The sequence below is a fragment of the Symphodus melops genome (genome assembly GCF_947650265.1).
Source record: "Symphodus melops genome assembly, chromosome: 4".
In the NCBI taxonomy this organism is placed as follows: Eukaryota; Metazoa; Chordata; class Actinopteri; order Labriformes; family Labridae; genus Symphodus; species Symphodus melops.
Genome location: NC_136694.1, coordinates 18,975,843 through 19,002,443, shown reverse-complemented (window position 1 = coordinate 19,002,443; position 26,601 = coordinate 18,975,843). Strand labels below are relative to the sequence as shown.

The following is a 26,601-nucleotide window of genomic DNA, read 5'->3' as shown; positions in this document are numbered from 1 at the left end:
TTTTTTCAAATATATATATATGTATACATACATACATACATACATACTGTACATACATACTGTACATACATACATACTGTACATACAAAAAATGTAAATCCAAAAAGACTGTAGAGGTTTAGACAGTTTCTCCATAAGAAAAACAGCAACACAAGTTTTTCAACAAAGGCAGCCGAACTGATTGTAAAGACATAAAGAGACTACTCACCAGGTCATGGTTTATGGAGTTGGAATCATCTTCAGGGAAGGGTATATAGACAGCTAAGGCCATACAATTGGCAAAAATAGCTATTAATATAAAGATATCAAATGGCCTGAAAAAAGAGGTTAAGGAAAACCTGGAGGAAAATGGTGTAAAAATCAAGAAGATCATTTTTTAATGATAAAGAGAAACATGTCAAAGGCCCCTAATGTGATGTTAATACTTCTGCACAATTAATACATTATTACTTATTCAAAACCCTCAATAGGTTAGACATTATGCAGGGCTCCAGGGGCCTTTTGATCCTGCATCCATTATGAACAACCCTTTGGAAAATTTAAATGAAGTAAGAGGAGTCTGACTACAGTAACTGGACTTGTGCATTGGTTTGTTTATCTATTTAGCTGCCTTTATATTGATATAAAATCAGAGATCTGGATCCTGAACAGATAGCGATGAGATTAAGTGTCACCAAAGTAGTGGTTTCTGTTATCGTGACCTTAAGCTACTTTTACATTATCAAAGGGAAAAAAACAGTTGGAAATACCTTATTACATGTTAACTTGTCCTTGTATTACTTTATTTTAATAAATGATCAATCTACATTATCACCAGCATTTACTACACTACAGAAAGTAATGGTAAAAAAAGAAAAAAGAAGAAAAAGGTAAGGTAACCTTGATTGATTTAAATATATTATTTACCTTTGACCATCAAATCATAATGACTTTATCTTTGAGGACAAGTGACCTTTTTTCAAGATTAGAAAATATTCCCTCTCGGCATTCATGAGATAAAACCTCATCAAAGCAATAAAGTTCACCTTTAGACTTTTGATTAATAATGTTCTAACTACTTAATGGTATCTCTTTATATAGTTTATTAATTGAGTCATAATTGGTAGCATATGAATTTTGATAATTGTGTCAAATTTAAAACAATCGCCTCATGATCCATTGTGTTTGATTGAAATTGACAGACAGACTTACATTCTGAAAACACTTGTTGGTTGGGGTGGCATGATAAACATCTTAAATGTACTGTCACTGGCAGGATACAGAAAGAAACGTGCATCGGTGGTGCACTGTTTCTGTATTCAGTCCAAGCTGAGCAAAGCCAGACTCCTCATACAGCAACAGCTGCATCTGAAATAGTGTTCTGTTTTTAAATCCCCATTGAGATTTTTGGGCAACAAAACAGTGGATTACGAAATGTATCTATATGCAACTCACGTGAGACAATCTTCTTTATAACATCTGATGGCTTTCGTGATGAAAGCATCTGCTTAAACATCCCCCCACCCCCACCCTGAGTGGTGCACAGTCCACTACACCACCAGTAGTTTAGGATCCTATCACTCTCAATTCTTTTTATGAGAAAAAAAGGAGAGAACCAAAATACATTTAATTTATGCTTATAAATAATGATCACAAATAAAAGCTAAAACTTAATGGGGTTTATTTATTATTTAAATGGAGTCTAATTAATTATCTTATAAACCTCTCGCTAGTTTTGCTTTATCAACCAACATCTGATTTACTGTCAAACTTAAGCACTAAGAGCTGCACCCACCCTCACATGAAACAAAGTAAAGGATACTTCCACTCCACCAGGCTGATGCAAGCCCTGCGTATGGGGTTGTTAAGTTTCAGGCAGAACAGAGCCCTGGCTGGCCTGCTGTTGGCATTGCTGCCTTGTTTCTTGCTTTTGGCATACTGTGCCCGCTTCTTCTGTGCCAACGCACCTACCGGGATGGTGGTGGACGTTTGGGCAGGCAGTACAGGAGGAGCGGGTGGTGCAGCAGGAGCCGAGGCCGGGATAGGGGCCGCAGCAGGGACGGTGGCAGGGGTCACGGGCGGAGGGGCCTCTGGGGCCGCAGCAGGGGCTGGGTCTGGGGTGGGCCCGTTGGCGCTCATGGTGTGGGTGTGGCTCTGTGAGGAGCATTCAGCAGCATGGATCTGCCAGGGTAGACAGGGAGGCTAGAGGAGGGCAGAGGAGTCTGACCAAAGAGCTGGCACGTCACCAGGGGGAGCGACTCTGGTGCTGCTGGCATAATTTGCCTCTGAGAATGAAAAAAAAAAGTGAGAATAAATTGGGTCAGTACATTCATTAATTCAAGATAAGTATAAGAATATGTGATTTCATCGTCAGATTTGACAAGTTTTTAATGGGTGCAACCCACATACTCAGCTCTGCTGCTCATCCCACAAATGCATGTGCCTTACAAATGTGACACTAGGGAAATATACAAGCTTTCCAATGGTACAATATCTATTGCCAAGAAGCATTGTTCCAACAAAGAAATGATCTACCAAACTCCTATTTCCTTACTCTGTGTGCAATGTTTCTAACAGTATTAAAAAAGGACAGATACTATCAAAATCCATTTTAAAAGTCTTTTAACAATCTAAGAATAATCTATACTGCCTAAAGGTGAGCACATTATTTGTCTTCTTATGACCACTGACTTATAACGCCTAGATGAAATTAAAAATGTTGCAGCTGCCTTTAGTTTTTGTCCAAATGTGCTTAAATGGGATCACAGATGTTCCTATACTGTATATTTAAAACCATGCTTCCTTATTGAACTGAACTGGTGTAGTTATTGATGTGATTATGGGTATAAGACTTCCTGTATGCCTGTTTTCTATAGCAGTTAATTGTGTTGCTTTTATTATGTGATTCCCTTTCTTCCTTTTAACTCATACAAAGCTGGGTTTGAAATCTGCTTTGTAAATAAATCCTGCCTTGCATAATTCGAATGCCTTTTCTGCGCTCACATGTTGGAACACTCTTAAGCAGGAATACAGTATAGGTGCCTAAAATGGGCACCGAGGATATGGCAGATGAGCAGAGAGGGTCTTAGGTAACTCACATGTTTACATACTGGTCTGAAATGGATGTTTGAGAGCACGTGAGAACTTTGTTCAGGTTAAACGATGTATACCATAACCACCTACAAAGTCTAAGAGAATTAGAGTAGCTGACAAGAACTTATTGAACAATGTCGTGTTAGATAGACCTGCGCTTAAAGAAGTGTCGTATTAAATTATGTCATCGTATGTGAAACACAAAATCTATCCTGGCGTTTGCCTCACAAATTGCCGAATAAGCTGCTGTTTAAAAAAAGAAAAAGAAAAAATATGGCAGCTTGGCCTGGCTGTGATGTTGCTATCAGTTGTAGCCGACAATCCTACATTTTCTGACCCTCAACATATTTAGGGACGCAAACAGGAAGGCAGGCGACATGCAGATCAAGCCAAAACACACGTGCACGCGTGCATGCATGCATGCGCGCGCGCGCACACACACACACACACACACACACACACAAAATAAGCAGTTAAATTCAGAGCTGCGCCTGTCAGACATCACTTGGTACCATCAGTTGTGTAAGTCCTTGAACTGCGAGCAGGCCCCGCAGAGGAAGAACACAAAGGGTCACATTGCAGCGACTCTCCATTTGGAATTCATCTTCCATAAAGGCTAGCATGTGATCTACGTGATGGTGTAATGTAAGAAAGCACATCTGGTGGTGAATTCAGGTTGTCAGCTTCACGTCTCCTTTGTGCTAGGGATGCTGCCTTCATGGAGCCGAGGCTAAGTACGTGCTCAATGTGGGCAAAATGCGTATTCAATGCGCTTTACTTTGGAATATTGACTTCGCTGCTTCGTCGAAAACGTCGACAGGGCATCCGTCATGAAACGTACTATGACATTTCCACGAGCGGCTCGTGACAAAATAGCCATCATCAAGCGTCCTCACATTTCTCCTTGGACTCCACCGGGGTAGGATATGGTGAATTCTGCCCCCCCCCCTCCAAAAAAAAGGATGTGAAATGACAGCCTGACTCCGGGTTTGCTCATAGTGGAAACTGAGCAGCGCGCGGACGTCAGATGGTCCACAGAAACAGCTGGCGTCGTTATTACAACAAATCTCAATCAATGATGCTCTTACACTCAGGGCTAATACAGCGGACAGTCCACTTGACCAGAGCCCATCATGAGTTTACCTCAGCAAGCCTGACCAGGCTCTGTTCAAAAGCCTTTTAATGTAATGTTCATGGCAATGCGATGAATCATCTTCTCCCAATGCACAAAACACGAGAGCTTCGAGGGGGGAAAAGTGGCCATTAATAACTGCTGTCCTCTGACAGTAAAGAAAAAGCATCATCATTCCCTGCCCGAATGAATAAATGCAGCTATGCTAAAAAGGCTAACTTCTGTTTAGGGACGCTGAAACCGCACCGTGCAGTTACCTTTTTCTGAAGACTTTAGGATTCAGCCGCTGTCCTCTCTGCTTTCTTCTGACACGGGTCCAGTCTTTGTGAGGACGAATAACGCAGGTCCGGTGTCAAACAACGGTGGTTTACCGATCGACTGCTCCGGGAGCAGGAGGAACACATAAAGCCTGTGCATTAATTAAGCTCTTCCATGGTGATGGTGGAGAGCTGGAGACAGGAGAGTGCGCACCAGACAACAGAGCATCCTCGTCCGCTGCCTGCTTATCGTCACGGCGCCAGTGAACAGTGTAACGAGAGCGCATCAGAGAGCCAGCTCTCCTCCTCCTCCTCCTGGCCCTGACCGACTCCCCTGCTAATGCATAAGACCCTGCTAACGTGTAGATAGGTGTAGGCTAAAGTGTGTTTGTAATGGTAGGCTATGCCTGGTCAGTTCTTCTGTAAAAAGTGAAACCAGTCAAACAGACATATGCAGCATCATTTCATCCTGTGAAGGTCACTGTAACTACAAGTCTACTTAACAGTTTGGAGGAATTTAAGGCTGTATTTTCTATTAGCTGTTTTCAATTAGGGTTCTCCAGGTGGGAAATAATCAAACACAGACATAGCAACTTGTTTTATTTGCTAGACCATGGCATAGGCCAAGAAGCAGGTGCCTGAGATTTTGAAAGCAACCAACAATAAAAACAAATAGGCTACTACAGAAAAACCAAATTTAACCTATATTGCTCTCTGTTTTAATTGGCATGCAGGATAGGCCTATACAGTATCCATTGCAACCATAATACTTGAATAAATCCATCACATGTATAGGCCAAAAAATAGCTCATAGGTCTAAATCAACTGTGAATAACAACAATCCAAATAATTGACAGCAATACAACTCCTGCTAGCTGCAAATAACATGTAGCATTCAACCAATACTCACTGCCTTTAATATATGCAACCTACTTTAGCTCAAGACCCTAACTTACAACATGCAGCTCATTCAGGTAGCCCGCTCCTATTACATCTTTCAATTCTTTATAATTATACTACATTTGTGACAACACAATGTCTCCACCAAGTTAGACATCAGCAACTGTATTGCTGGAACTGGCAGTCTTTGAGCAATACCAATAGTATCCACGTTCCCTCATTTCCCAACAACAACAGCAGCATAACAGTCCGTCCTTAGCTGATCAGCAAACAGTACATGTCTTTATTCTATATGTAAATAGATCTCTGGATATTAATTACAGTTGTTATTTTTAGATAAGTGTTCAACATAAAACAATTCCCTGCTGCTGCCAAAAGTTCTAAACGCACTGGGATAAGAAAGAAGAAGAAATGCCCTCAAGATGCCGATGCATCTGCACTAGAACATGAGCAAACCCACATAGTAACATGCGTTCATGTTCTCTTACATTGTAGTGAAGCTTGACAAAAATGTATTCTGTGTACTAAATCTATTTTGAATATGGTGAGAATCTAGTGATTACACAAATGCTTGCTTTTGTTTCGGGTTTCTTTTAAAATACTGTACATCATGTAGGGCCTATTGAATTTGTTATGAAGACACAAAGACTGAACATATGAACTAAACATGTGATTTATATTCACATTCATACAGACAGAGGCATATGATTCAAAAAAAGAAAAAGAACATAGGCCTACATACAAATAATTATAATTAAAGAATGTATAAAGTATATCTTTAAGACATAATTTTCAACTCTATACATCAACCCTCTTGTAAGACAAGTAGACATATTCAAATCAATATACCATAAAAATTTCCCATATTCTGAGAAAAACGGTGTCTTCTCAGTGTACAATAATCCAATGACATATTTTATATATAATCCAATGACATATATTTCAAGTATGATCCATTGCTAATGTGCTTTAGATTTAACTTTGTTAACCAGTTCAAGAGAACAATGAGAACATTGTAGAGGACAACATTTTAGATTTTACTTTTATATTTTCTCAGTGATGACAAACAGACCGCAGGCAGTGGGTTACAGTGTTTAGAAGGGGATATGTAGGCCCTGTGCAATATCAGAAGTTGAACTGCTTTTAGTCTATTACAGACACTCAACGCTTTTGCATTCTTCTAATTTTGCTCTATTGATGATTGGCTCTCATGCCAGAGTACACGTAAAGGTTGAATTTATCTGATAATTGATGGGTTGAATAATATAACTGTCCCTAAAGCTGAATCTATCAACAGACTGGATAAAGATGCAGCATGTCACGGCCGTGGTTCTATTCTGACAGACACACTGAGACTCTGTGCAGGCTGAGAAATAGACGTTTATTGATTGGAGGTAGAGCCCTTATATACAGTACAACAGATGCCACAAATTCCTTCCCACTTTAGATACTTCTGTACATGGTATGAAGAAACACATGACCTTTACTCTTCACATGTCAAACCTATATTTGAGGAACAGTTCATCCTCTCTTCCCATATGGTCATAGCTTCTCCAAATAGATCATAGGTCTGCTAACAGCAAAGTCACCTCTACAAAGTGTATCCAAACTGAACGTATTCACAGAAATTCGTACTATCAATAATATTTTGCTGTGGTTAACTGCTTCCTTTAAACTACATTTCCCAGTTGCCTCTGTGGCGTGCTTCTTGATGAGAAAGTAAGTCAACACCACCCTGCCTGGTCTACTTGTGACACATCACAGCTCTCACGTCACAGCTGTTCTCTAAGCCATAGCAAATTCTAGAATACAGCAGATATGTTTACGTAAACATCACAGTCCCTTAATATTTTTGGATTTAAAATATACTGAGTAAGTTTGAGACTAAGGTGCAGCAAAATATTTTGACCACCATTACTCCTAAGATCTGCAACTCTGTTCGACATGAGTCCATCTCACTATACCTTTGCATCTCACACAATGTCTCTCATTTTGTGTAGTTAGTTGAAGACAAAACCTTTCACTATGCTACCTTTAAAAAAATCTTTTCATTTTTCAAAGGGCAGGCTAGTAAAATAAACAGCATTAAAAGGCACATCTGTCAAGCACTCAGCTACACATTAATCCCATCCTTATAAAAAACTAATGACTAAATGATAGCTTTGACCTGCAGGAGACCCTTTAAAAACTTTTTCATCCACTGTAACTGCGGACTTTCTCTGTACTTTCATGGAAACAAAAACAACCTTTTTTAATATAGCCTTTTTTATGAGAGTTTATACATTTCATTTAGAAACATTGCCATAGCCCAGAATAAAGACCGTAACTAGAACAAAAGGATTTACTTGCAGTTTGCCCTTTTGACATTGGTGAAATACCGCTGAGGGAATAATCACATTATTTTAAAAGTCTTACCTGTTAGAGTAGAATAGCTGAGCGGAGGCCTCAGTTCATCTGTATGTCCCAGCTGACGACAAACAGCACAAAACACTCATCTTTATTCCACAGAGAGCGTCTCATTAAGTGAGCAACAGCAGTGCATATTTCGTGTGAGCTGGACAACCTAAAGGAAGGTAGGCAGGGACCAGCTTCACTGTATCACCTTACCTGTCTGCCCAGGATAATGGTTTCTTCTTGAATCGTCTTAAATTATTCACCTGGATGAGGTGTAGTGAGTGTGCATGAGTGCGTTTTGTGTGTGTGCCTGTTTGTTGCTGGCAATTGTGGGGCTACTCATGTGAAATAGCAGATAATGGTCTGAGCTTGTGTTTTAGACAAATTGTATTTAGGAGGCAAGTTATTTCTGAATGAATATGAGTTTGTGCATGCGCTTTTAGGTTTCGGAAGTAAGGGGCTGCCACAGGAAATAGGAAGAGTTTTCATACCTGGACAACTGAAGACTCAGTTATCAGCTTAGCTTAGCGTAAACACAGAAGCAGAAGCATACCTCTACATGTATCTCTTAACAACGCTTGTGCTTCATACTTTTTTACTTTTTACTATTGTTTGTTTAATAGAAACACCTGTTTTCTGCCTCTTGTTAATTATGTTCAGTCACTAGTTTTGTCACATTGGAATAGTTTATTTAACCAACTCTGACATTTACCAAACAATGGATAAAACAAATTGATTTTCAGTTTTCTTCTCAGGTGTATTTGAGCCATCCTAGCTTTCTGTTTCCCCTCCAACTGAAGTCACAATACCAAGCTAAGCTAGTAGTCTTTTTACTGGCTCTCGCTTTGTAAAAATCTTTCCATGAGTTCAATCAGTGTGTAACCATATTTTTTAACTATTTAAGTTGCTCCAAACACAGATGATGCTTTTCAGTGAGCTTATAATAGCAGAACCTCATAAGGAATCAATGTATTTTTTACCATGCCTCACCATGTATATAGGCTTGCATTTGACCTGGTTTCATCTGAGTAGATGTTTTCCACGTGACTGTGGATATTTGGAAAAAAAAGAACAGTTTCATGTTTTAGGGTTTGTATGGTGTACATGTATCAGTTGTGTATTACTTTGCCATTGGGGAAAAACTGCATCTGTTTTTTCCTCTGTACCTTTCAAACACACACACACACACACACACACACACAAACACAAATACACAAACACACACAAAGTCAGTATGTTGTCCCCAGTAGGAAAGCGCACTGCTGTTCATTCCAACTAAAGATTGAGTAAAAACTAGCAGGGTGCAGTGACCCCCAGGGGAGCATGGATGCCATTTGGTTCAGGACAGCAGTCTGCCCCAAGTTCTGATTTAAACCGCCTCTCTACTCAAAAAATTCCCACCAAATTTAACATGATCTAAATATGGAGAATATGTTTAAACATTTTTTGACAGAATATAGCAAGAAGAAAGGTTATATTTATGATTGTCCAGTAGGTTTTTAAATGCTTTTTCAGTTCATCTTCCAAACGGTCCCTAACAGAGATGCTTTGTCTAACCACTTTATATTTCCTGCATTTACAGACACACAAATACACATAACAAATCTTAGGCTCTTAACTGTGCTGCAGGTCCTGTATAAATGTTGTGTTTTGTCGACCTCTAAGGGGATTAAAATGTGTTGACTCAATAAAAATGTGTTTAGTTTACACATGCAATACACAGCAAACAGCTGTTATGTTTCTCTGTCTCTTTGTAAATGCACTTTGCTTTTACTCTATGTCCTTTATCCCCTTGCCTCACCCCCTCCTGTCCTCTCCTCTCCTCTCCTCTCTCTGCAGCTCATTTTAAATCTGATTGCAATAAATCTATTTGAGCGCTTCACTCATGTGCTCTTAAGCTGAAAAACTGCCCTCTTCTTTCCATGGCTGTTCTCTTTTAATCCCAATTTTATGCAGCATTTCTGCATCTTTCGCTGATTATCTGAAATCATTGTTTTTAATAACACATAGTGGTGAAAGGTTCTGGATTTTGCAAAAAAAATTGAATAGTGGCACATGTGACTCGATGTCTTATTTCCTGGCCTGACCAGGCATATAAAACCCGGTTAGAAGGCACTGATGCAGAAGGACTGATGCGACAATCAGTGCTTTTGCATGTTCATGAGAGCTGTGTATATTTGTGCGTATGTGTGTGTGCGATAGAGAGGGAATGTGTGTTGGTGGAGCTGCTTGAAGGAGAGCAGTAGTGATGGAGCCTGAAAGCCCTGCAGCGAAGCTGTTCTCCCAGTGCATCGTCAACTTCACTATTGAGCCCACAACACACGCTCAGCCTTAACCCCTGCTCACACACTCACTGTCCTCTGTCTTCTCCCTCTCTCTCTCCTCCTATCTCTGCTGTCTCCTTCTCTTCACCTGCTCTTTTCCTCTTTTCAGCTCTTCATCTGAGTCTCTGTATCTCACTGTTTCCACTTTGAATCTATTACATTGCTTTACATGGATTCTTCCTCTATGCCATCTTTCCGTTTCCCTTTCCCCCTACATGTGTTTCCTCAACCCAACTTCGACCCATATTTCCTAAACTGGCCCTTAGTGCAGATGTTAGTAGCTGTAAGACTGAATGCTCTTTAGATAATTCAGTGTTCCTATGCTCATAACTCATGAACAGTCAGAGGGCGGGGCCTTTGAGTGACAGACAGCTCTCAGATAGAAGGGCAAGCACTATGTCATCATGGTGACTGCAGAGTGATTTAAGGAAATGGAGTGATAAGAGCAGAGCGGAAGAGGCTCAGGCCTGAAGGAGCGACTGGCATTAAAGCAAAGATTCATGCGTGTGTGTGTGTGTGTGTGTCTCTGTGTCACTTCATGCAAATGAGAGGAAGAATATTCCTCAGCTCATTTGTGTGTGTCTGTGTGCACAATTTGCAAGCATGCTTCAGTGCATGTGTGCATAGGTTGACTCGTGAATTTGTGCTGCTTTTTAAACTCATTAATAGGCAAAACAATGCTCAATACATCTTCACATATTTGCCTGCATTGTGTTTCAAGAACTGCATACTTTACGTTATATTAAGGCATTGTTTCAAAAGGGGTTTCTTAGCTCTTCTTTTTTTCTGCCAGAGACATTATAAATAGAAAAATGCATGCACTCTGAGTGTACTTTCCCTTCAGGAAGTGTGCAGTTGTGGGTGTCTGACATTGGCCGCCCACCGTCACATGACATCTTCTTCCCAGGCGATCATTGGCTGGCACCTGTGGGGCTCTGTGAGGAAAAGCTTTTCTGACAGGACCCAGGAGCCCAGAGGAGAAGCTGAGAACTGGGAGAAGGATAATGTCGGTGGGACCAGGAGAGCTGTTTATCTGTGTGTGTGTGTGTGTGTGTGTGTGTGTGTGTGTGTGTGTGTGTGTGTGTGTCATCATCATGGCCTTGAGTGTGGAGGTGCTGGGACCTGACCTCCCAGCTCCCGAAAGGGCAGGAGATGATCAGGAGAGGACGATAAAGTGTGTGTCATGAATATAAGAGTTCACCTGACCACTTGTTTTATACTCAGTTTAAATTAAAACATTTTTAATAAATCTTCATGTTTGCCATTAGACTTCATAATCTAAATTTCTATGCTGAATAAATATAATATCTTTTTAAAAATCCAGTTTTTTGTTGAAATGGAGGGACACGAGAAGTCCTTTACAGCAGCAGACATTAATGAGGAGACAGTGCCCTCTAGTGTTTAGGGTTGGGCGTACAACATGCCTGCACAAAAAGGCAGCTCAAAATGGAGTGATAGAGTAATGGCACACAACGAATTATCCTGTGACAAAGGATGCCAATTCGGCCAATATTTACACAAAATATCAAAATGTTTTATATTGTCAGGATTTTGATTAATTGTGTCAAGAGACAGACAGTGTGACGATAAGTGATTTCATACATCTCACTCAAATAGTCCAGATCTTTATAGATCCTAAATCATTATATGAGCTGGAAATTGATCATTGTTTTTTTTTTTAAATAAATTTAACATTGTACTGGTTTGCCCTAATGCTCTCAAATGAGAAAAATACTGGATAATATTTGGATGTCACCTTTTCCTCAGCACATTGGAACATTCTAGAATGTACCACATTGGCAATTTCAGTATATAACAGTTTCCTCTGCTCATCATAAGTGTGACATAGATACAAGCTTCCTTTGTCATACCCAAACAATTGTTAAAAAAAGAAAAACATAAAAGACCTGATTTTTTTGTATTGTTCAATTAAAATGTGCCTCCTTTGATACAATCTATTAAAGTACCCTATCGTTTGTTGACACTGTTCACTTAATGTCTTGAACCTCTAATTTATGTTTATTTGCCAAAACATCTTGGATAGAACATGGCTCAAATGTAATGATTTCTTCAGTGGGTATGTTGGCCTTTGCTGGTGCCCAATAGAAACAGGTCAAATGTACCATCTGAGATTGTCCACTAGATGGCAAGTTAACTCTCCCGACCATGATAATCCAGTTTTATGCACATGCCTCTTGGTGCAAATCAAACGTCAGCACGTCAGCAAACCTCTAAAACACATTAAATTATTAATTCAAAAGATTTTTAAGAACACTTTTCTGCTATTTTTTTTGTAGACTTTGCACACACCGAATAAAACAGATCTCAGGTTTAGATTTTGAAGTGTGATTGAATAAAAAAGTTCAACTCATATTCAATGAATTTCCTTTTTATCGAATTGTAGAATGTGCTAAGCGTTTGTTTTGTTGATGTAGATTATTTTTTACTTTGATGTGTATATCAACAAAGTTTAAAATCTTATAAATAAGTCTTTAATTTCAGAGAAAGGAATAAGCATCTCAGAAGTTGTATTCCATTGTCATGGTAACAGCTGTCAGAGATAATAGAACCACATGCTAGTGTATTGCTGCACTTCCCCCCTGCAGGTTTTTGCCTATAAGGTCTCAGTTATGTCAAGACATGTCTATGTCCGTGAACCCCGCTTCAGATGGTTTCTAGAGAAAGAACAACATGTCCTGTGTTGCAGAGTGGTCAAGCTCATTGAGCATCATGAAAACAGACAATAAACAGGAGATCAGGACCTATAAGAGGAGAGATATTCAGGTCTGATCGGGACATACGTTTCCAATTTAAAGGTCATCACCAATCTTCTCTTTCCTTTGTTCTCTCATTGTTTCTTTGTCTCTGTCTCTCGGTCATCCACACACTCCTCCACTCTTTGTGTGTACACACACACACACACACACACACACACACACACACACACACACACACATACACATATACACACACACATATATATATAGGGGTCCACAGTGTATAACACATACACATACTTTTCTGTAAAATAACAGTGTTGTAATTTTTATACCACAATGACAGTAAAAAAAAAACACCAACAAATCAAAAGCAAAAATATACAATGTCATGAAAATGAGGGCTGTTTTCTTTCTTTCATCCTTCTTACTTAAATACTGAAACACTGTTAACAAAGATTTCTTGATTGATTTCTTTGTTTATTTTTTGACCACTTTGCCATTCATTTTGTGACTTTGATCATTTTTGTGGGATATAAACTGAGGTATGGATACTGAGTTCAAAGAGATTGGAAAATGTATGTTAAAGAACTTTAGATTATTCAGCTGTACAAAATGTAGCTCTCATTCTCAATTTTTGAATTCATTTTCTCTTTTTCATTGTTAATTCTGTTTATACATCAGCCAAACATAAACCATCTTTGTGAAATAACATTCTTTTGAAACATTCTTAAATTAGTGATGTGTGTTGTGAATAATGACAAAGGATAATTAACAAACATGATCTGAATTATTAGTACAGACAGTAAAGCCAAAGTGAATTAGGGCGAGATGCTTCTGATGTCCAACCCTCCTTCACCCAATTATCCAGCCCCTCCCTTTAGACACACATACTCACACACACACACACACACACACACACACACACACACACACACACACACACACACACACACAAATACAAATGTCTACATATGTGCCACACCTCCAGCATCCCAGTCACATGCCAGCCAATGAAATGAGAGCGATTCGATTTTAGCAGCAACACACAGCTCACGTCACTGGGTTCCCCCCTCCTTTCTCTGCTTGCGTGTGTACGTGTGTATATGTGTGTGTGTATGTGCGTGCAGTGTGTGTCCTTGCGCATCTATGTGTTCACATGCCTGACAGGATAAATCCAGCTTCCCCCCTACACTCTCTCTCTTTCTCTGTGGCTCTGTCACTCACACACACACAGACACACTCACAGGTGCTGCTTATTGGAAAACCATCTTTTACACACACACACAAACACACACACACATTTCAAACACACAAACCAAACTCAACAGAGGGTATTAGTTGGTCCACTTTTCTGGTGCTGAGGAATTTCAGATTTTGTCTTCATGGAGGATTACCACAAACCAGACCAGCAGACAGTGCAGGCGCTGAGGAACATCGCCAACCGCCTCCGAATCCACTCCATCAAAGCAACAACTGCAGCGGGCAACGGGTGAGTCTCCCAAATGTGTCTCATACATTAGCCCAAATATTCTGCATGCAATGCAACATGTACACAAAAATGTCTGCAAACAGAGTCCAACTATACATTTCTCTGCAGCATGCACAGATGAACAGTCACACCTTTTGAACTGCATATGTGCACACACACACACACACACACACAGTCAGACATGCAGTGTGAGTGTGTGTGTGCAAATGAGGGGCCAAAGGAACAACATGTCCTGCCTTTGTTCTTCTCCTTTGGTTGACTGACAGAACCATTTCAATATTCACTCTTCAATTTTTTAATTAGCCGGCTTTGAAATTTCAACTAAAAACTGGATGAAATGAAAATATCAACACTTCATAAAGTGCTTTAAACTGCTTTTTTGCTCATGATAATCATAAATATGAAAAACAAAAAGTTGCAGAAACGGATTGCTTTCTGTCACTCTTTTGAGAATAGTTGATACACATTAACAGAGAGAAACTTGAATAAAAACAGATTCAGAGTGAATACTTTACAGGTATTCACATTGAAGAGAATGTCTAAAAATGTAAAGATAATTTTACATGTTTAGATTATTTTACATTTGCATGTATATATGGTTTGGGGGATTTTTTTTTTTTACTTGACTGTTTTTCTGGCTTTGGACAGGAAATCCTTCTGTGCTGTACTGCGCACAATAGACCAACATGTGCAGTGCTGGCTTGTCTGCATGCTGAAGAGATGCTGCGCATGCTTGCTCGCTTTATTTTTGCAAAAGAAAATGAATTAAAAGTGTTCATGCAATATATTAGATATGAAGACCTTTTATAGATTTTTTAAAGTTTGCTGTTGCATTTTTCTATGTGTGACGACATATCATCAAATCAGATATGAAATGTCTTTTTAAAGATAAGTCAATGTCATTTTCATCCCAATATAATTGTCAGTGTTTGAGCAGCCATGTGAAATGAACTAACCATATGTTTATGTAAAGTTGTGCAGTAGAGTTATTGTATTAGAGGTTGACACTGCTGGGAACAAAGGGATGTAAGACTGAACGGATTTAGGAGACGAATACATCACAGAGAATAATCTGATAATCTAAGTTCGATTTGCTTTGTTGAACCAACAAATAACCTCACCTTCTAATTCTTAAATTTTTTCAGCTTTTGAAATAAAACAACTCTATGACATGAGGAAAAGGCCAATTAGCATCATTAATAGGGGGGAAAGACATTTCTACGGTTCTAGAGTTTGTATGTTTTGGTTTTAATGTTGGAAGTTGATGGTGGTATTATAGCATGTGTGTAAGGATGGTTTACAATGCAAAGAATTGACTTCTCTTTGTTCACCCACTGATGGCCTTTGTTTGTAGCACACAGCATGTTGTCTCTCACCTCTATGACTGGCTCTATTAGCATTGAAAATATGTCTTTATAAAGAGTAGCTGAATGTGTTTTTAATTAAAAAAAGATTAGTCCATCATATAAATATTTGGGATTTTTTGGATTTCAACATCTTTAGCAGGTATTTGAGCAACAATTGTATTTTTTTTTTCTTGTTGCTCTGATTACACAAATTTAATGATCCTGTCATTAACACTGACATTTAGATCTGCACTGCAGCATCTTCAAAACCAATTAAACACCATGTTTAGTTTTTCATTTAATTTAAAGGGATGTATGCTGGGTTTTTTTGCTATTATTTCGTTTCTCAAACTGTTTTTTTAAGTCTTGAGTCATACGATAATTACATGACATGTGTCCTTGTGTTTACTCTTCATTACTGTGTGCATGTGTAGCTTGTAGCAAGTGTTCTCTATGTGTAAATGCACTGTCTCTCCTCTGTTGTGCAGACACCCGACATCATGCTGCAGTGTGGCAGAGATCATGTCGGTGCTTTTCTTCCACACCATGAGGTACCGCTACGACGACCCAAGGAACTTCAACAACGACCGCTTCATCCTGTCCAAGGTGAGGGTCCAAAAGTCCTGCTGGGGGCCGCTGTGTCACGTTTCTTTCCAGAATGTAAACCTCTCAGTTGAATAAATCAAAGCATTCTTATAACAAAAGATTGTGTTTTTTTTCTTTCACAGGGCCATGCTGCTCCAGCCCTGTACTCCATGTGGGTTGAGGCAGGCTTCCTGAAGGAAAGCGAGATGTTCAGTATGTGCCACGTGGACTCCTCTATGGACATTCACTCAACCCATGTATGCTCTAACATACTGCCACACACTGTAAATTATTCGATGGAGCGAACTCATCATACCATCTTTGTTGTTTCTGAACATTTGACACTATGTGTGTAATTTGTGTGCATTTCAGAAGCATCAGTTTATGGATTTGGCCACCGGCTCTTTGGGTCAGGGTCTTGGTGTGGCCTGTGGAATGGCTTACACTGGGAAATACTTTGACAAGTCCAGGTAATATCTCACACATGCCCAAAGAAACACATGTGAAAACAGATTCTAATTTTTTCTATGTATTACGTTAGCTTTAGATTACTTGCATTAATGGATAGAAAAATCTGACACTGTCAAACATTCACATCATAGTTTTGTTTTGGGGGGGATTTCTGAATTTTGGGTGTGTAAGATGTAGTATTCAGGATTTTTCAGTTTCTGTGTGCGTTTGCTCCAGCAATACATGCTCTGCTCGCCCAATTCTTCTGCTCTAATAATCACAGGCCCAGCAGTTTTTTTGCGGTTCTTTCTCTGCTTTCAGGATCAGATTTTAGCAATGTGCCATCAACCATGTATCTGTTTTTAGTCTTAGTCTGCTCTAATATGTCATCACAAAAGGTTTTCCATCTTCCTTTGTTGTGTGTTCTCTTATTTAACCCAATCAAAAAAGGCAGAAAATTAAGAATTTAAATTTGACATATTCCTCTCACCTTGGAATATCTGATCCAAATTACATACCCTATATATTACTAATATTTCCTTTCCAACTGAAACACTGTAGGATTCTTAAGTCATGATTCAGAGGTGTGAAACTCAAGCCTTTAGGGCCCTCAGTGAGCTTTTATCCTGTCACAGCTGCTTAAAGATTGACCTGTCAGATGCTGGAAAGAGAACCAGTCTGACTGTAGAAGTGTCAGAGAAAATTTTCACAAGACATGCCTCTTCTTGAAAGCACAGCCTCCCCCCCCTGTGAACAAACACCTCAAACACACATATATACACACCCATATACTTATTGTTCAGTCATGTGTGTTCTCTTCCTCAGTTACCGTGTGTACTGCCTGCTGGGGGATGGGGAGATGTCAGAAGGTGCTGTCTGGGAGGCCATGATGTTTGCTTCATACTACCAGCTTGACAACCTAGTGGCCATTATGGACATCAACCGTCTGGGCCAAAGTGACTCTGCACCCCTGCAGCACCATGTGGAGAAATATCAGAAGCGCTGTGAAGCTTTTGGGTAACTATGCATTGAACTTGAGTAGACTATACTGTATGTTCTGGTAGATTGACGAAAATACAACAGCATTGTGTCTTTTTCTTGATTGTCCATTCCCTTTACCTTTCTGAGCTAATTTTATCAATTCTGTTTTCATGTGTGTCTTTGCTGTGTGTGTGTAAAGCTGGCATGCCATCATTGTGGATGGACACAGCGTGGAGGAGCTTTGCAAAGCTCTCAGCCAGGCCCGTCATCAACCTACCGCCATCATTGCTAAAACCATCAAGGGCAAAGGGATTCCAGGTAACAAATCACTCCACATCACTTCGGTGCATACCATGTGCCAAGACTCACATTATCACCATTCCAGTGTATAGATCTGCCTATTCAGTGCCACGTGTCTGTGATTTCAGCTGCTGAGGATAAGCTCGGGTGGCACGCCAAACCTCTGCCTAAAGATATGGCCGAGATGGTGATGAAGGATCTGCAGAGCCGCATCATGAACAGCAGCAAGCACTTGTACCCTCCTGCTCCCTTGGAGGACTCCCCACCTGTCAGCCTGAGGAACATCAGGATGCCGAGCGCACCCAGCTACAAGGCTGGAGAAAAGGTTTGTCAACATCCATCCTCAGCGGTGTTCCATAAGAGCTCAAAGCATGGAGGTAACTCCTGAATAATGTTTGAAGATGAACCAATACAAATTCATTTTCTTTCTTTTTAGATCTCCACACGGAAGGCGTATGGTGTGGCAATTGCCAAGTTAGGCCGCTACAATGACCGCGTGGTGGCTCTCGATGGAGACACAAACAACCTGACTTACTCAGACATCTTCAAGAATGAGCACCCCAACCGCTTCGTCGAGTGCTACATTGCTCAGCAGAACATGGTACGTTCCTTTAACTTTAAGCATTTCACAATCCTTAAAGGTCCTGTGAAAAACAAATTAATTTGTGTCTGTTCCCCCTCTGAACAATTGACAAGTGGAAAAACTCTCCTCTGTGTGTCCCTCATCGAGAATCTTTTTGCCCTGGAAAACTTAAAAAGTTAAAGGCTGGTACTTTTAATAACTTTGGTCTGACACCCACCCCTGGCAAAGGTTTCAGTCATCAAAAATACCTAAATGACAAAACTCAGTCTTCATGCTGATGGTCTCATTTGCTGTTGCAGCTCATAAAGTGTTATCAATGTTACTATCTGTTTCATAATCAGCTAAAAACTCATCACAGGAGCTTTAAGAAACATTCTGTAACAAAGCACTCTATGATATATTGATTGATTTTGTTCTAATATTCTCTATTATTATTTATTTATTATTATTATTTATTTTTTAATATTTTTTAATCAGACTCTGTATTTAGTATGATGATTTTTTTTGAGTCAATTGCATGTTGAGTACATATGCACAGTCTTGCATCTCACAGCTGTGAGTCTGTTTCCGGTTCATTTGATTATATATGAGCTGTCTGTCCATAATGTATAGATGAAGAAGACACAATGCACGCTCCTCCTTATGGTCCCTGCAGCTACAGCTGACACCAGTGGTTACGCAGCACAATTACTCTGCCCTCTGTCATTATTTTAGCTAATAAGATTAAGCTCAGATACTTTTGGGAAAGGCAATCAGACGTGTTATTTGCGCTGTTATGACTCCAGCAGCAGCCAATGTAGGTCAACCATGTGTGTGATGATAAGCAGACTTGACAAGTGAATTCGGAGGTAAAATATTAATAAGCACAGAAGGGTGGGGCCATCTGGCTCAATACATGAGACAAATCAAAAGTCAAACAGCGACATTTGTGCAGCTTAGAGTAAAAAAAAAGGAGAAATATAAATCAGGGTGTTGCCAATACAACACAAAATAATGTCCCAAATACTTGGATATTGAAATTTATTATCAAGGACAATTGTTTGGGAAAACAGCTGCCAGTTAAGAAGCCGTTTGTTTCTTCGATCGTATCTGTAAGAAATTTACCTTACATCACTACTGCACTCTATGGATTTTAGGATATTGTTTCTGGGAAAACATGAAAAGAAGGTGGATTGTGCAGAGTTTGGGAGCTAAGAGAGAGGAAATTATTTGTATGAGGAGGCATGCCACTGATCCGTTCATATGGGAAGATAAGCTCTGGAGATTTAGAGAAAACCCTCCTCCATAACTCTCTACTTAATGTCCCTGAAGTGAAAAATTAAATAAATAAAAAGCCTTCAATATGCTTTGTGCTGCAGATGTTTGACCTTTTGGGTGATCTTTTTGAGTTCAGGCCTGTTCATCCTGTCTCCAAGGTGGAGGTTTATATTTGTAGTTTTTTGTTGTCTGTTCTATAAGTAACAATGAACTCCCTTCCCAGGTCAGCGTCGCCATGGGCTGTGCCGCCCGTGAGAGGAACGTTGTGTTTGCCAGCACTCTTGCTTCCTTTTTCACCCGCGCCTATGACCAGCTCCGCATGGCAGCCATCTCTGAGAGTAACATTAACGTGTGCGGCTCCCACTGTGGCCTTTCCACCGGTTTGTACTCCATTTTCCACAAACCCAGTCAACCACCTTCCCCACCCACACTTTCACACAATTTCCCTTTTCTATTCCTTCACAAACATTTTCACAATAACCCCTTTTGTAAGTGCAATCCTCTCTTTTCCCTTAAATCCTGTTTCCTCACCGTTTACATCCCTTTGGCCTTGCAGCTAGTTCTCACTCCTCCCCCTTTCCTCCCTTCCTGTCTGTCCTGGAAGCTGTCTGCAGGAGAGCAGGTGTCCCTCTGTTAGCACAGGTATACTGCATGCAAAGTCTGGCTATACAGTATGTTTGTGGATCTGCATGCATCTACTCACCTGACCTCACAGTTACTTAAAAAGATACTCTGAATGTTGGACGTATGAAACTTACCATTAATGTATCACAGGAGAGGAAGGCCCCTCTTTGATGGGTCTGGAGGACGTGGCAATGTTCAGGGCTCTTCCTACAGCGACCATCTTCTACCCCTGTGACGGCGTGTCCACAGAGAAGGCTGTGGAACTGGCTGCAACCACAAAGGTAACATCTGAATACAATGATCAGACAGAAGATTTATTTTCTGCCAGAAATTCCCAATAGGTATAATTCTTTTTTTTTTTTTGTCTCTTAGGGTGTTTGCTATATCCGAACCAGCCGCCAAGACAGTGCCATCATCTACAATAGCAACGAGGACTTCCATGTTGGACAGGCCAAGGTGAGGAAATGCTTAGCACTAATCAAAATGTGTGAGGAAAATCAATAGAAACAGAACAAAACTAAAGTATCAAGCTAAACACCGCAGGCATTGTAATGTGAACTAGAAGATGACACGTTTCTTAATGCCAGGTGGTGTATCAGAGCAAAGAGGACCAAGTGACTGTGGTTGCAGCTGGAGTGACTCTGCACGAGGCCCTTGCAGCAGCTGAGCACTTAAAGAAAGGTGCAGTACAACAAATAAATATTCCATATAATGTTGGGCATAACAAAGCAATGAACATTTTCTGAATTAAAACTATTTCATACTCTTTAATGTTCACAACTTTAGTTCTGAAATTTTCTCTGAATTTAAAAGAAAATTATCTCCTTCAACAATCTTCTTTTGACACTCCTCTCAGCTAGCAGTCTGTTCTTTTTTTATGCTCTTGCTTTCATACAAGATGGTTGCTTAATTTGAAAATATACTTGAAGCATTAGTTAATACTATTGCTATTTTAAATGTTTCACTGTTTTGTCTCATGCGCCCATTGTCTAAGTTCAACTTGAAATTTTTGTCACAGTTAAAATTCATATTGAACATGGATATCCTGACTTTCGAGAAATTATTTGAACAGCTTGTTTGAGTTGCTAATGTTGGTATCACCATATACATTTGGGTACTCATCTGAATTACCTGAACTTCCCAGAGAGGATCTCAGTCAGGGTCATTGACCCCTTCACCATCAAACCTCTGGATGTGAAAACCATCATGGACCACACGCGTGCCACCAGAGGACGCCTCCTCACTGTGGAGGACCACTACTATGAAGGTAGGTCTGCATTTAAGACGCTCATACTGTTCAGCTTCTACATAATGTATGACCAACGCCAACTCAGCAGCAAAAAGCTCCTCAGCATGCTGTAGCTGGCCAACATTGGTTCACATTCTCGGGTGTGTTGCCGTGGCACATTTTCATTGGTTCAGTGAGAGGGACGCAGTGCGGTGGCGTTTGCCTATTGGCTGATAGGAAGCTGACTGTTGTGTGCAGACAAGGTATCGGATTTGTGGTGCATTTTTGTAAGTGCGAGGCAGAGTGCTGTCAGATTTCCTTAACTGTGCGTGTGCCCGTGGGGCTCTCAGTGACCTAGATAGAACAGACAGCCAGGCCCTGTGTCTGTGAGGGAGAGAGGGGAAGGCTGATGGCATGGACACCACTAGACAAAGGATACTGGGCATCAGTTGGGGCATCACATTCAGTTTCGTTTAAACCTGGACCATATGGGGGTGTTGTGCTGACATGTAAACTTGTTTGCAATGGTTTCTTGTCCTCTCTATTTAGATACTGCATGCAATGCATTTATGCATATTTACAGCCTCATCTTTGACGTCAGTAAAGCTTAAAACCTTTCGAGGCAGTCTGATCTCCCTATTTAGTGGTGCAATTCAAATATTAAAGCTAAAAAAACATGTTTTGTTGTTTAGGTGAAAAATAATGAATTTGAAAAACATTAGAAGTAAACAGCAGTACTGTCAAATTTGACTCAAATCAAATATAAAATAAAATACATATATTTTTAATTCTATGAAATATGTAAAATTAGTGGTTTAGTACTTTTTATTCATTCATTTTTTTAAAGGCTTAAGTAACTAATTCACCTTTAAGTAATGAAAGTATTTATTAAATTGCTTTGTTAGGAATTTGTTGCCATTTCTGAGTATTTCCCAATGTTTACAAACGGAAAAAGTATTGTTTTTGGTAAAAAAAAATATTAGCAAATGAGTCCATAATAAAGATGTATCGTTAGTTGCTATCCTATACAAAACAGTTTAAGGATAAGGTCATGAGCAATGATACGATTTTGATAGCATTTCAGTAACAGGGGGTGTTTTCCTTTCACAGGCGGTCTCGGCGAGGCAGTTTCCTCAGCTATGGTCAATGAGTCCAGCTTCAATCTGCACCGCCTGGCCGTGTCCCACGTCCCCCGCAGTGGCAAACCTCATGAGCTGCTCAAGATCCACGGCATCGATCGCGACTCCATTATGCAGGCCGTGCGCAAGATGCTCAGCAGCTCCACCAACGCCAAGTAACTTTCCTCCCTGCCCCACCCACCTGTCTGATCACACCCCTGCAGCTGAAGGTTGAATATGTTTTTGATTCACAAGACACCCAGCTCTTTAAAAAAAAAAAAAAAATCCTTCACTGTGAATGCCCTTAAGTGTGTATTGATGTAATGTGATTTTGTGCTTTACACTTTGAAGTAGATTTCCACCTTTTGACCCTTCTTTCATGCATCCATCACCCTACACCAAAGGACAGAGATATGCACATATCCTCATCATACAGAAATCAAAATGTGGCAGTAATAACTATACTTGTGATGCTCCCGTGTGTGTGTTTTTTTTCTTTTTTAAAAAAAAGCTCTTTGATGACATTAATATGGAAATGTTTTTATATTGTTCTGATGTAGCCCTTTATAAAATGGGTGGGGCCTAGCTTCAAAGTAAGTGTTGATCATGACCACAGTGTCAGAAAAAGACAGATGCGTTGTTGTTTAGTAGAAGGTAGTGGGAAAAATAATCAAACAAATGTAGTTAGGAAGTAAAGAGCAGTCACTTAAAATCACATGTTAAGACTACACAAACTGTTGTGATTTCAATAGTTGTATCATTTCTCTTCAGCACTGTGTGTTTCTGATTTTACCATCAACCCACACACCTCCATGTTCATGTGTTCTAGCCATATACCTGGAGGGTAGCGGCAGTGTGATGATAGTGACATGGTCTTTTTTAAACATCAGTTGGAGTGCTGAAGAGAGGAGAGGATGAGTGTCTGTGAGTGTAAAGGTAGACTTACATCTGACTTGTGAACCCAAGAACAAACACTTTCTTTGTTACTTGAAATTTTGTATGTACCTTACTTTCATGTAATAAAGCCCTCTGCATTTGAAACTGTGTCTGTGATAGTATTTACTTTTCTTCCATATTTACTATATATGCTGTATATATACACAACAAATCCTTCAGTTGTGAAATGTTTCACTCAGGAATCTTTGTAATTTCGTTATTTAAACACTTAGAAGATTGATTTAAAGTACTTTTTTCAGAATTGCATCAACAGTATTAATAAAAGGAATTTATCATTTACAGTATCATCATGAATATATCATTGATTATTACTACACATTATACAAAATGATAGCTACGATTTCTGTGAAATATCTGGTGGGGGTTCATGCCCCTGTTATTATTTTAGGGGTGCTGAGATAAAAATTTAAAGATGATAAAGCATCCCCCCCATAAAAAAAGGTTCAAAAATCACCTATTACCATCTTCACCTCAAGTGTTCCTAAATTTGTAATCATAAGATAAGAGGTCTAAAGAAGTTTTCCATTGTGTATGCAATTCACTTGAACATGTACCAGGTTGTTTCCTGGTAGATTTACACACACAGTCTTCTCTTTGACCTTGTAGATAACACAGGTGTGGTTGTAGACTCCTTCTACCACCAGGGGCTCTGTTTCTCTCTCAGCCTCCTTTCCAGAAACAGAAATAACACTCACATGATTCAAATACAGTGACTTCAACTTTCAAGCACTTAATTCAACCGGTGTCAAAGATAGACAAATGTGCATCATTTTAAACAGCATTTGTGAGCATGCCTACCTTAGAGAGCTGCATTTCCGTTTTGCTCCACAGATAGAAAACATTATAAGTCCACATCCACATGACAGCGGGAAAACTACAACAAAGTACAAAATGGAGACATTTCTTGTTACATCTCCAGGTGTTTTGCATATTTCACATGCTCTGTAATCATGTTGCTTTACCGTCATATGATCTGAAGTTCAGGATGGCCACAACGAGTGAAGAAAAAAATCCAAAGTATGCATCTAAAGAGTTAAAAGAGGATGTTAATTTTTTAACTTGATCTTGATTTTTAAGATAAAAATCCAGATGTGTTATGTTTTAGCCGAGTTTGGCATATTAAATGTCAGCAGTATTCTTACTTACTTACTCCAGTGTCTAAATATTGATCACTCAAGATTTGAAAACCCTCCATATTACACATATAAGATTTTAAATTTAAGAAAAGTCTGTAGAAATAGATTCAAAAGATTATTTATCTGTTACAGTTTCACAACAAAATGTTTTACCATACAAATGCTAAATCATTTATAAATGTGTACCTCTTCTGTCATAGGGAGGGCCTTTACATGCCTTTGTATGAGCCTGTATGTCTGAAAAGAAAAATATAAAATGAACCCTGATGTTACCATTATTTTTTACTTGAACATTATAATAGGGGGGATTTTCTCATTTTTTGCTGTTCAGCTATTGAAAAAAGAAACATCTTCCTATCATAAAAACAAACAATAGGTGCTGTATTTCTCATATACAGTATATTTGCGTCATGTAAAACCGAGATTATCTTACCTAACAGTGGGCTTACGAACTGAAACAATATGCTGAAAACTGCACCAAAAACTGATGGATCAACTGTAGCTGAAATGCAACACAAACACACATTACATTATGTAGATGTGTTCGTTATGGGTTATTTCCAATGAACATAATCCGTGCAGAATGTTAAAACACAGCGACAATGTTTTGACTGATTCTTGATATACTTACAACGAAAGGGACTATAGAGTGCTGTTCCCCACCCCAGACCAAAGCAGATTGAAAAGAAATGGTAATATTTGTCTGAAAAAGTTCAGAGGTGAAAATAAGTGTGAGGAATAATCATCCAATGAAATTGAATTGATTGAATGGTATGATGGGCCACCACCCTTAGTTTTAATATACATACAGTGTTGATAGAAGTCTACAAATAGGTTCTTTATGTATTCCTGAAAGAGAAACATTATCATGATCTCTTGGCAGAAACAGATCAACACAAACTGTTGAAATCAGTTGCTAGATAAACAGAGGGAAGCTAAGAAAGAAAGATTGAACAGGACAGAGAGCTGTGAATAATATAAAAAACAGTAATGTAGAGTGAGAGATAGATAAACAGCAGGACAGGTGAAAGACCCAGAAACACACAACAACTCACCATCTCTGTTCAACTGCGGCAGCTTGAGTCTCCGGGCAGGTGAACAACAACAGGAAATTCAACTTGAGGAGGACAAATTCCAAACCACTCCGACAAGAAATGTACACAGACAAAGGAAAGTCCCAAACAAAATAGTTTTGCTTTCACATTTCAAATTTAAGGGCTTAAGAATATTAAAAAAATATGTGAAAACTTACATGTAAATGTGTGGTTTATTCATGTATTTTATGGACATATTTACATCTTCAGCAATTTAAAGTGTTTGTTTGTAAATGGACAGAGAGAGTGACAGAGAGTGGGGAATGATGTGGGAAAGGAGCCATGGGTCAGATTCGAGCCTAGGCCGTCCACCTTCCACCAGTGCCCCACACAGTTATTAATCTGCCACTATTTTGGATTTGATTCATTTTAATAGTATTTTAATATATTTGATGGTTACAGCCTTGCATTTACTTTTTTATTTACCAATTGATTATTTTGGGGGCTGTGAATAAAAGATACAAACATAAGAAAAGACAGGCTTTATGAATTTTGTTGTCACAACAGCAGAGGGTGATGGTACTGAAAGGCATAAAAAAATGACAGCTATGAAAACCATCTGCCAATAACTAAATACAAAAACAAAGAGAATAAGAACAATAAATAGACAAATGCTCACTTTCACTTGGTGGAATATAAGAAGCAGTTTTTATA

General features: G+C 39.3%; 3 protein-coding genes across 5 annotated transcripts in view; 1 reads left to right on the top strand and 2 right to left on the bottom strand.

Annotated features, from left to right (window-relative positions):
• The window catches only part of cacna1da (calcium channel, voltage-dependent, L type, alpha 1D subunit, a), a 59,103-nt gene extending 56,696 nt beyond the window's left edge, over positions 1-2,407 (bottom strand). For all 3 annotated transcript variants that reach the window (XM_079341515.1, XM_079341514.1, XM_079341516.1), the window contains exons 1-2: positions 1,802-2,407; positions 209-314 (exon numbers count right to left, since the gene is read on the bottom strand). In XM_079341515.1, the coding sequence (XP_079197641.1) occupies positions 209-314; positions 1,802-2,118 (423 nt within the window). In that variant the 5' untranslated portion in view covers positions 2,119-2,407. The remainder of the gene's footprint in view (positions 1-208; positions 315-1,801) is intronic.
• An 11,562-nt stretch (positions 2,408-13,969) lies between these two features.
• LOC306822103 (transketolase-like) lies at positions 13,970-23,801 on the top strand. Its single transcript, XM_079340841.1, has 14 exons — positions 13,970-14,288; positions 16,123-16,240; positions 16,363-16,476; positions 16,592-16,689; positions 17,495-17,686; positions 17,850-17,968; positions 18,079-18,275; positions 18,387-18,551; positions 20,014-20,170; positions 20,565-20,695; positions 20,787-20,870; positions 21,002-21,095; positions 21,559-21,681; positions 22,753-23,801. The coding sequence occupies exons 1-14, from the start codon at positions 14,182-14,184 to the stop codon at positions 22,938-22,940; spliced, it is 1,887 nt and encodes a 628-aa protein (XP_079196967.1). The 5' UTR covers positions 13,970-14,181; the 3' UTR covers positions 22,941-23,801.
• Positions 23,802-24,309: 508 nt separating this feature from the next.
• On the bottom strand, positions 24,310-26,047 carry LOC306823131 (uncharacterized protein). The gene is made up of 7 exons (XM_079342504.1): positions 25,663-26,047; positions 25,485-25,556; positions 25,287-25,355; positions 25,040-25,090; positions 24,680-24,742; positions 24,516-24,591; positions 24,310-24,385 (listed from the first exon to the last, which is right to left on the bottom strand). The coding sequence occupies exons 1-7, from the start codon at positions 25,721-25,723 to the stop codon at positions 24,352-24,354; spliced, it is 426 nt and encodes a 141-aa protein (XP_079198630.1). The 5' UTR covers positions 25,724-26,047; the 3' UTR covers positions 24,310-24,351.
• Between the last annotated feature and the right edge of the window lie 554 nt (positions 26,048-26,601).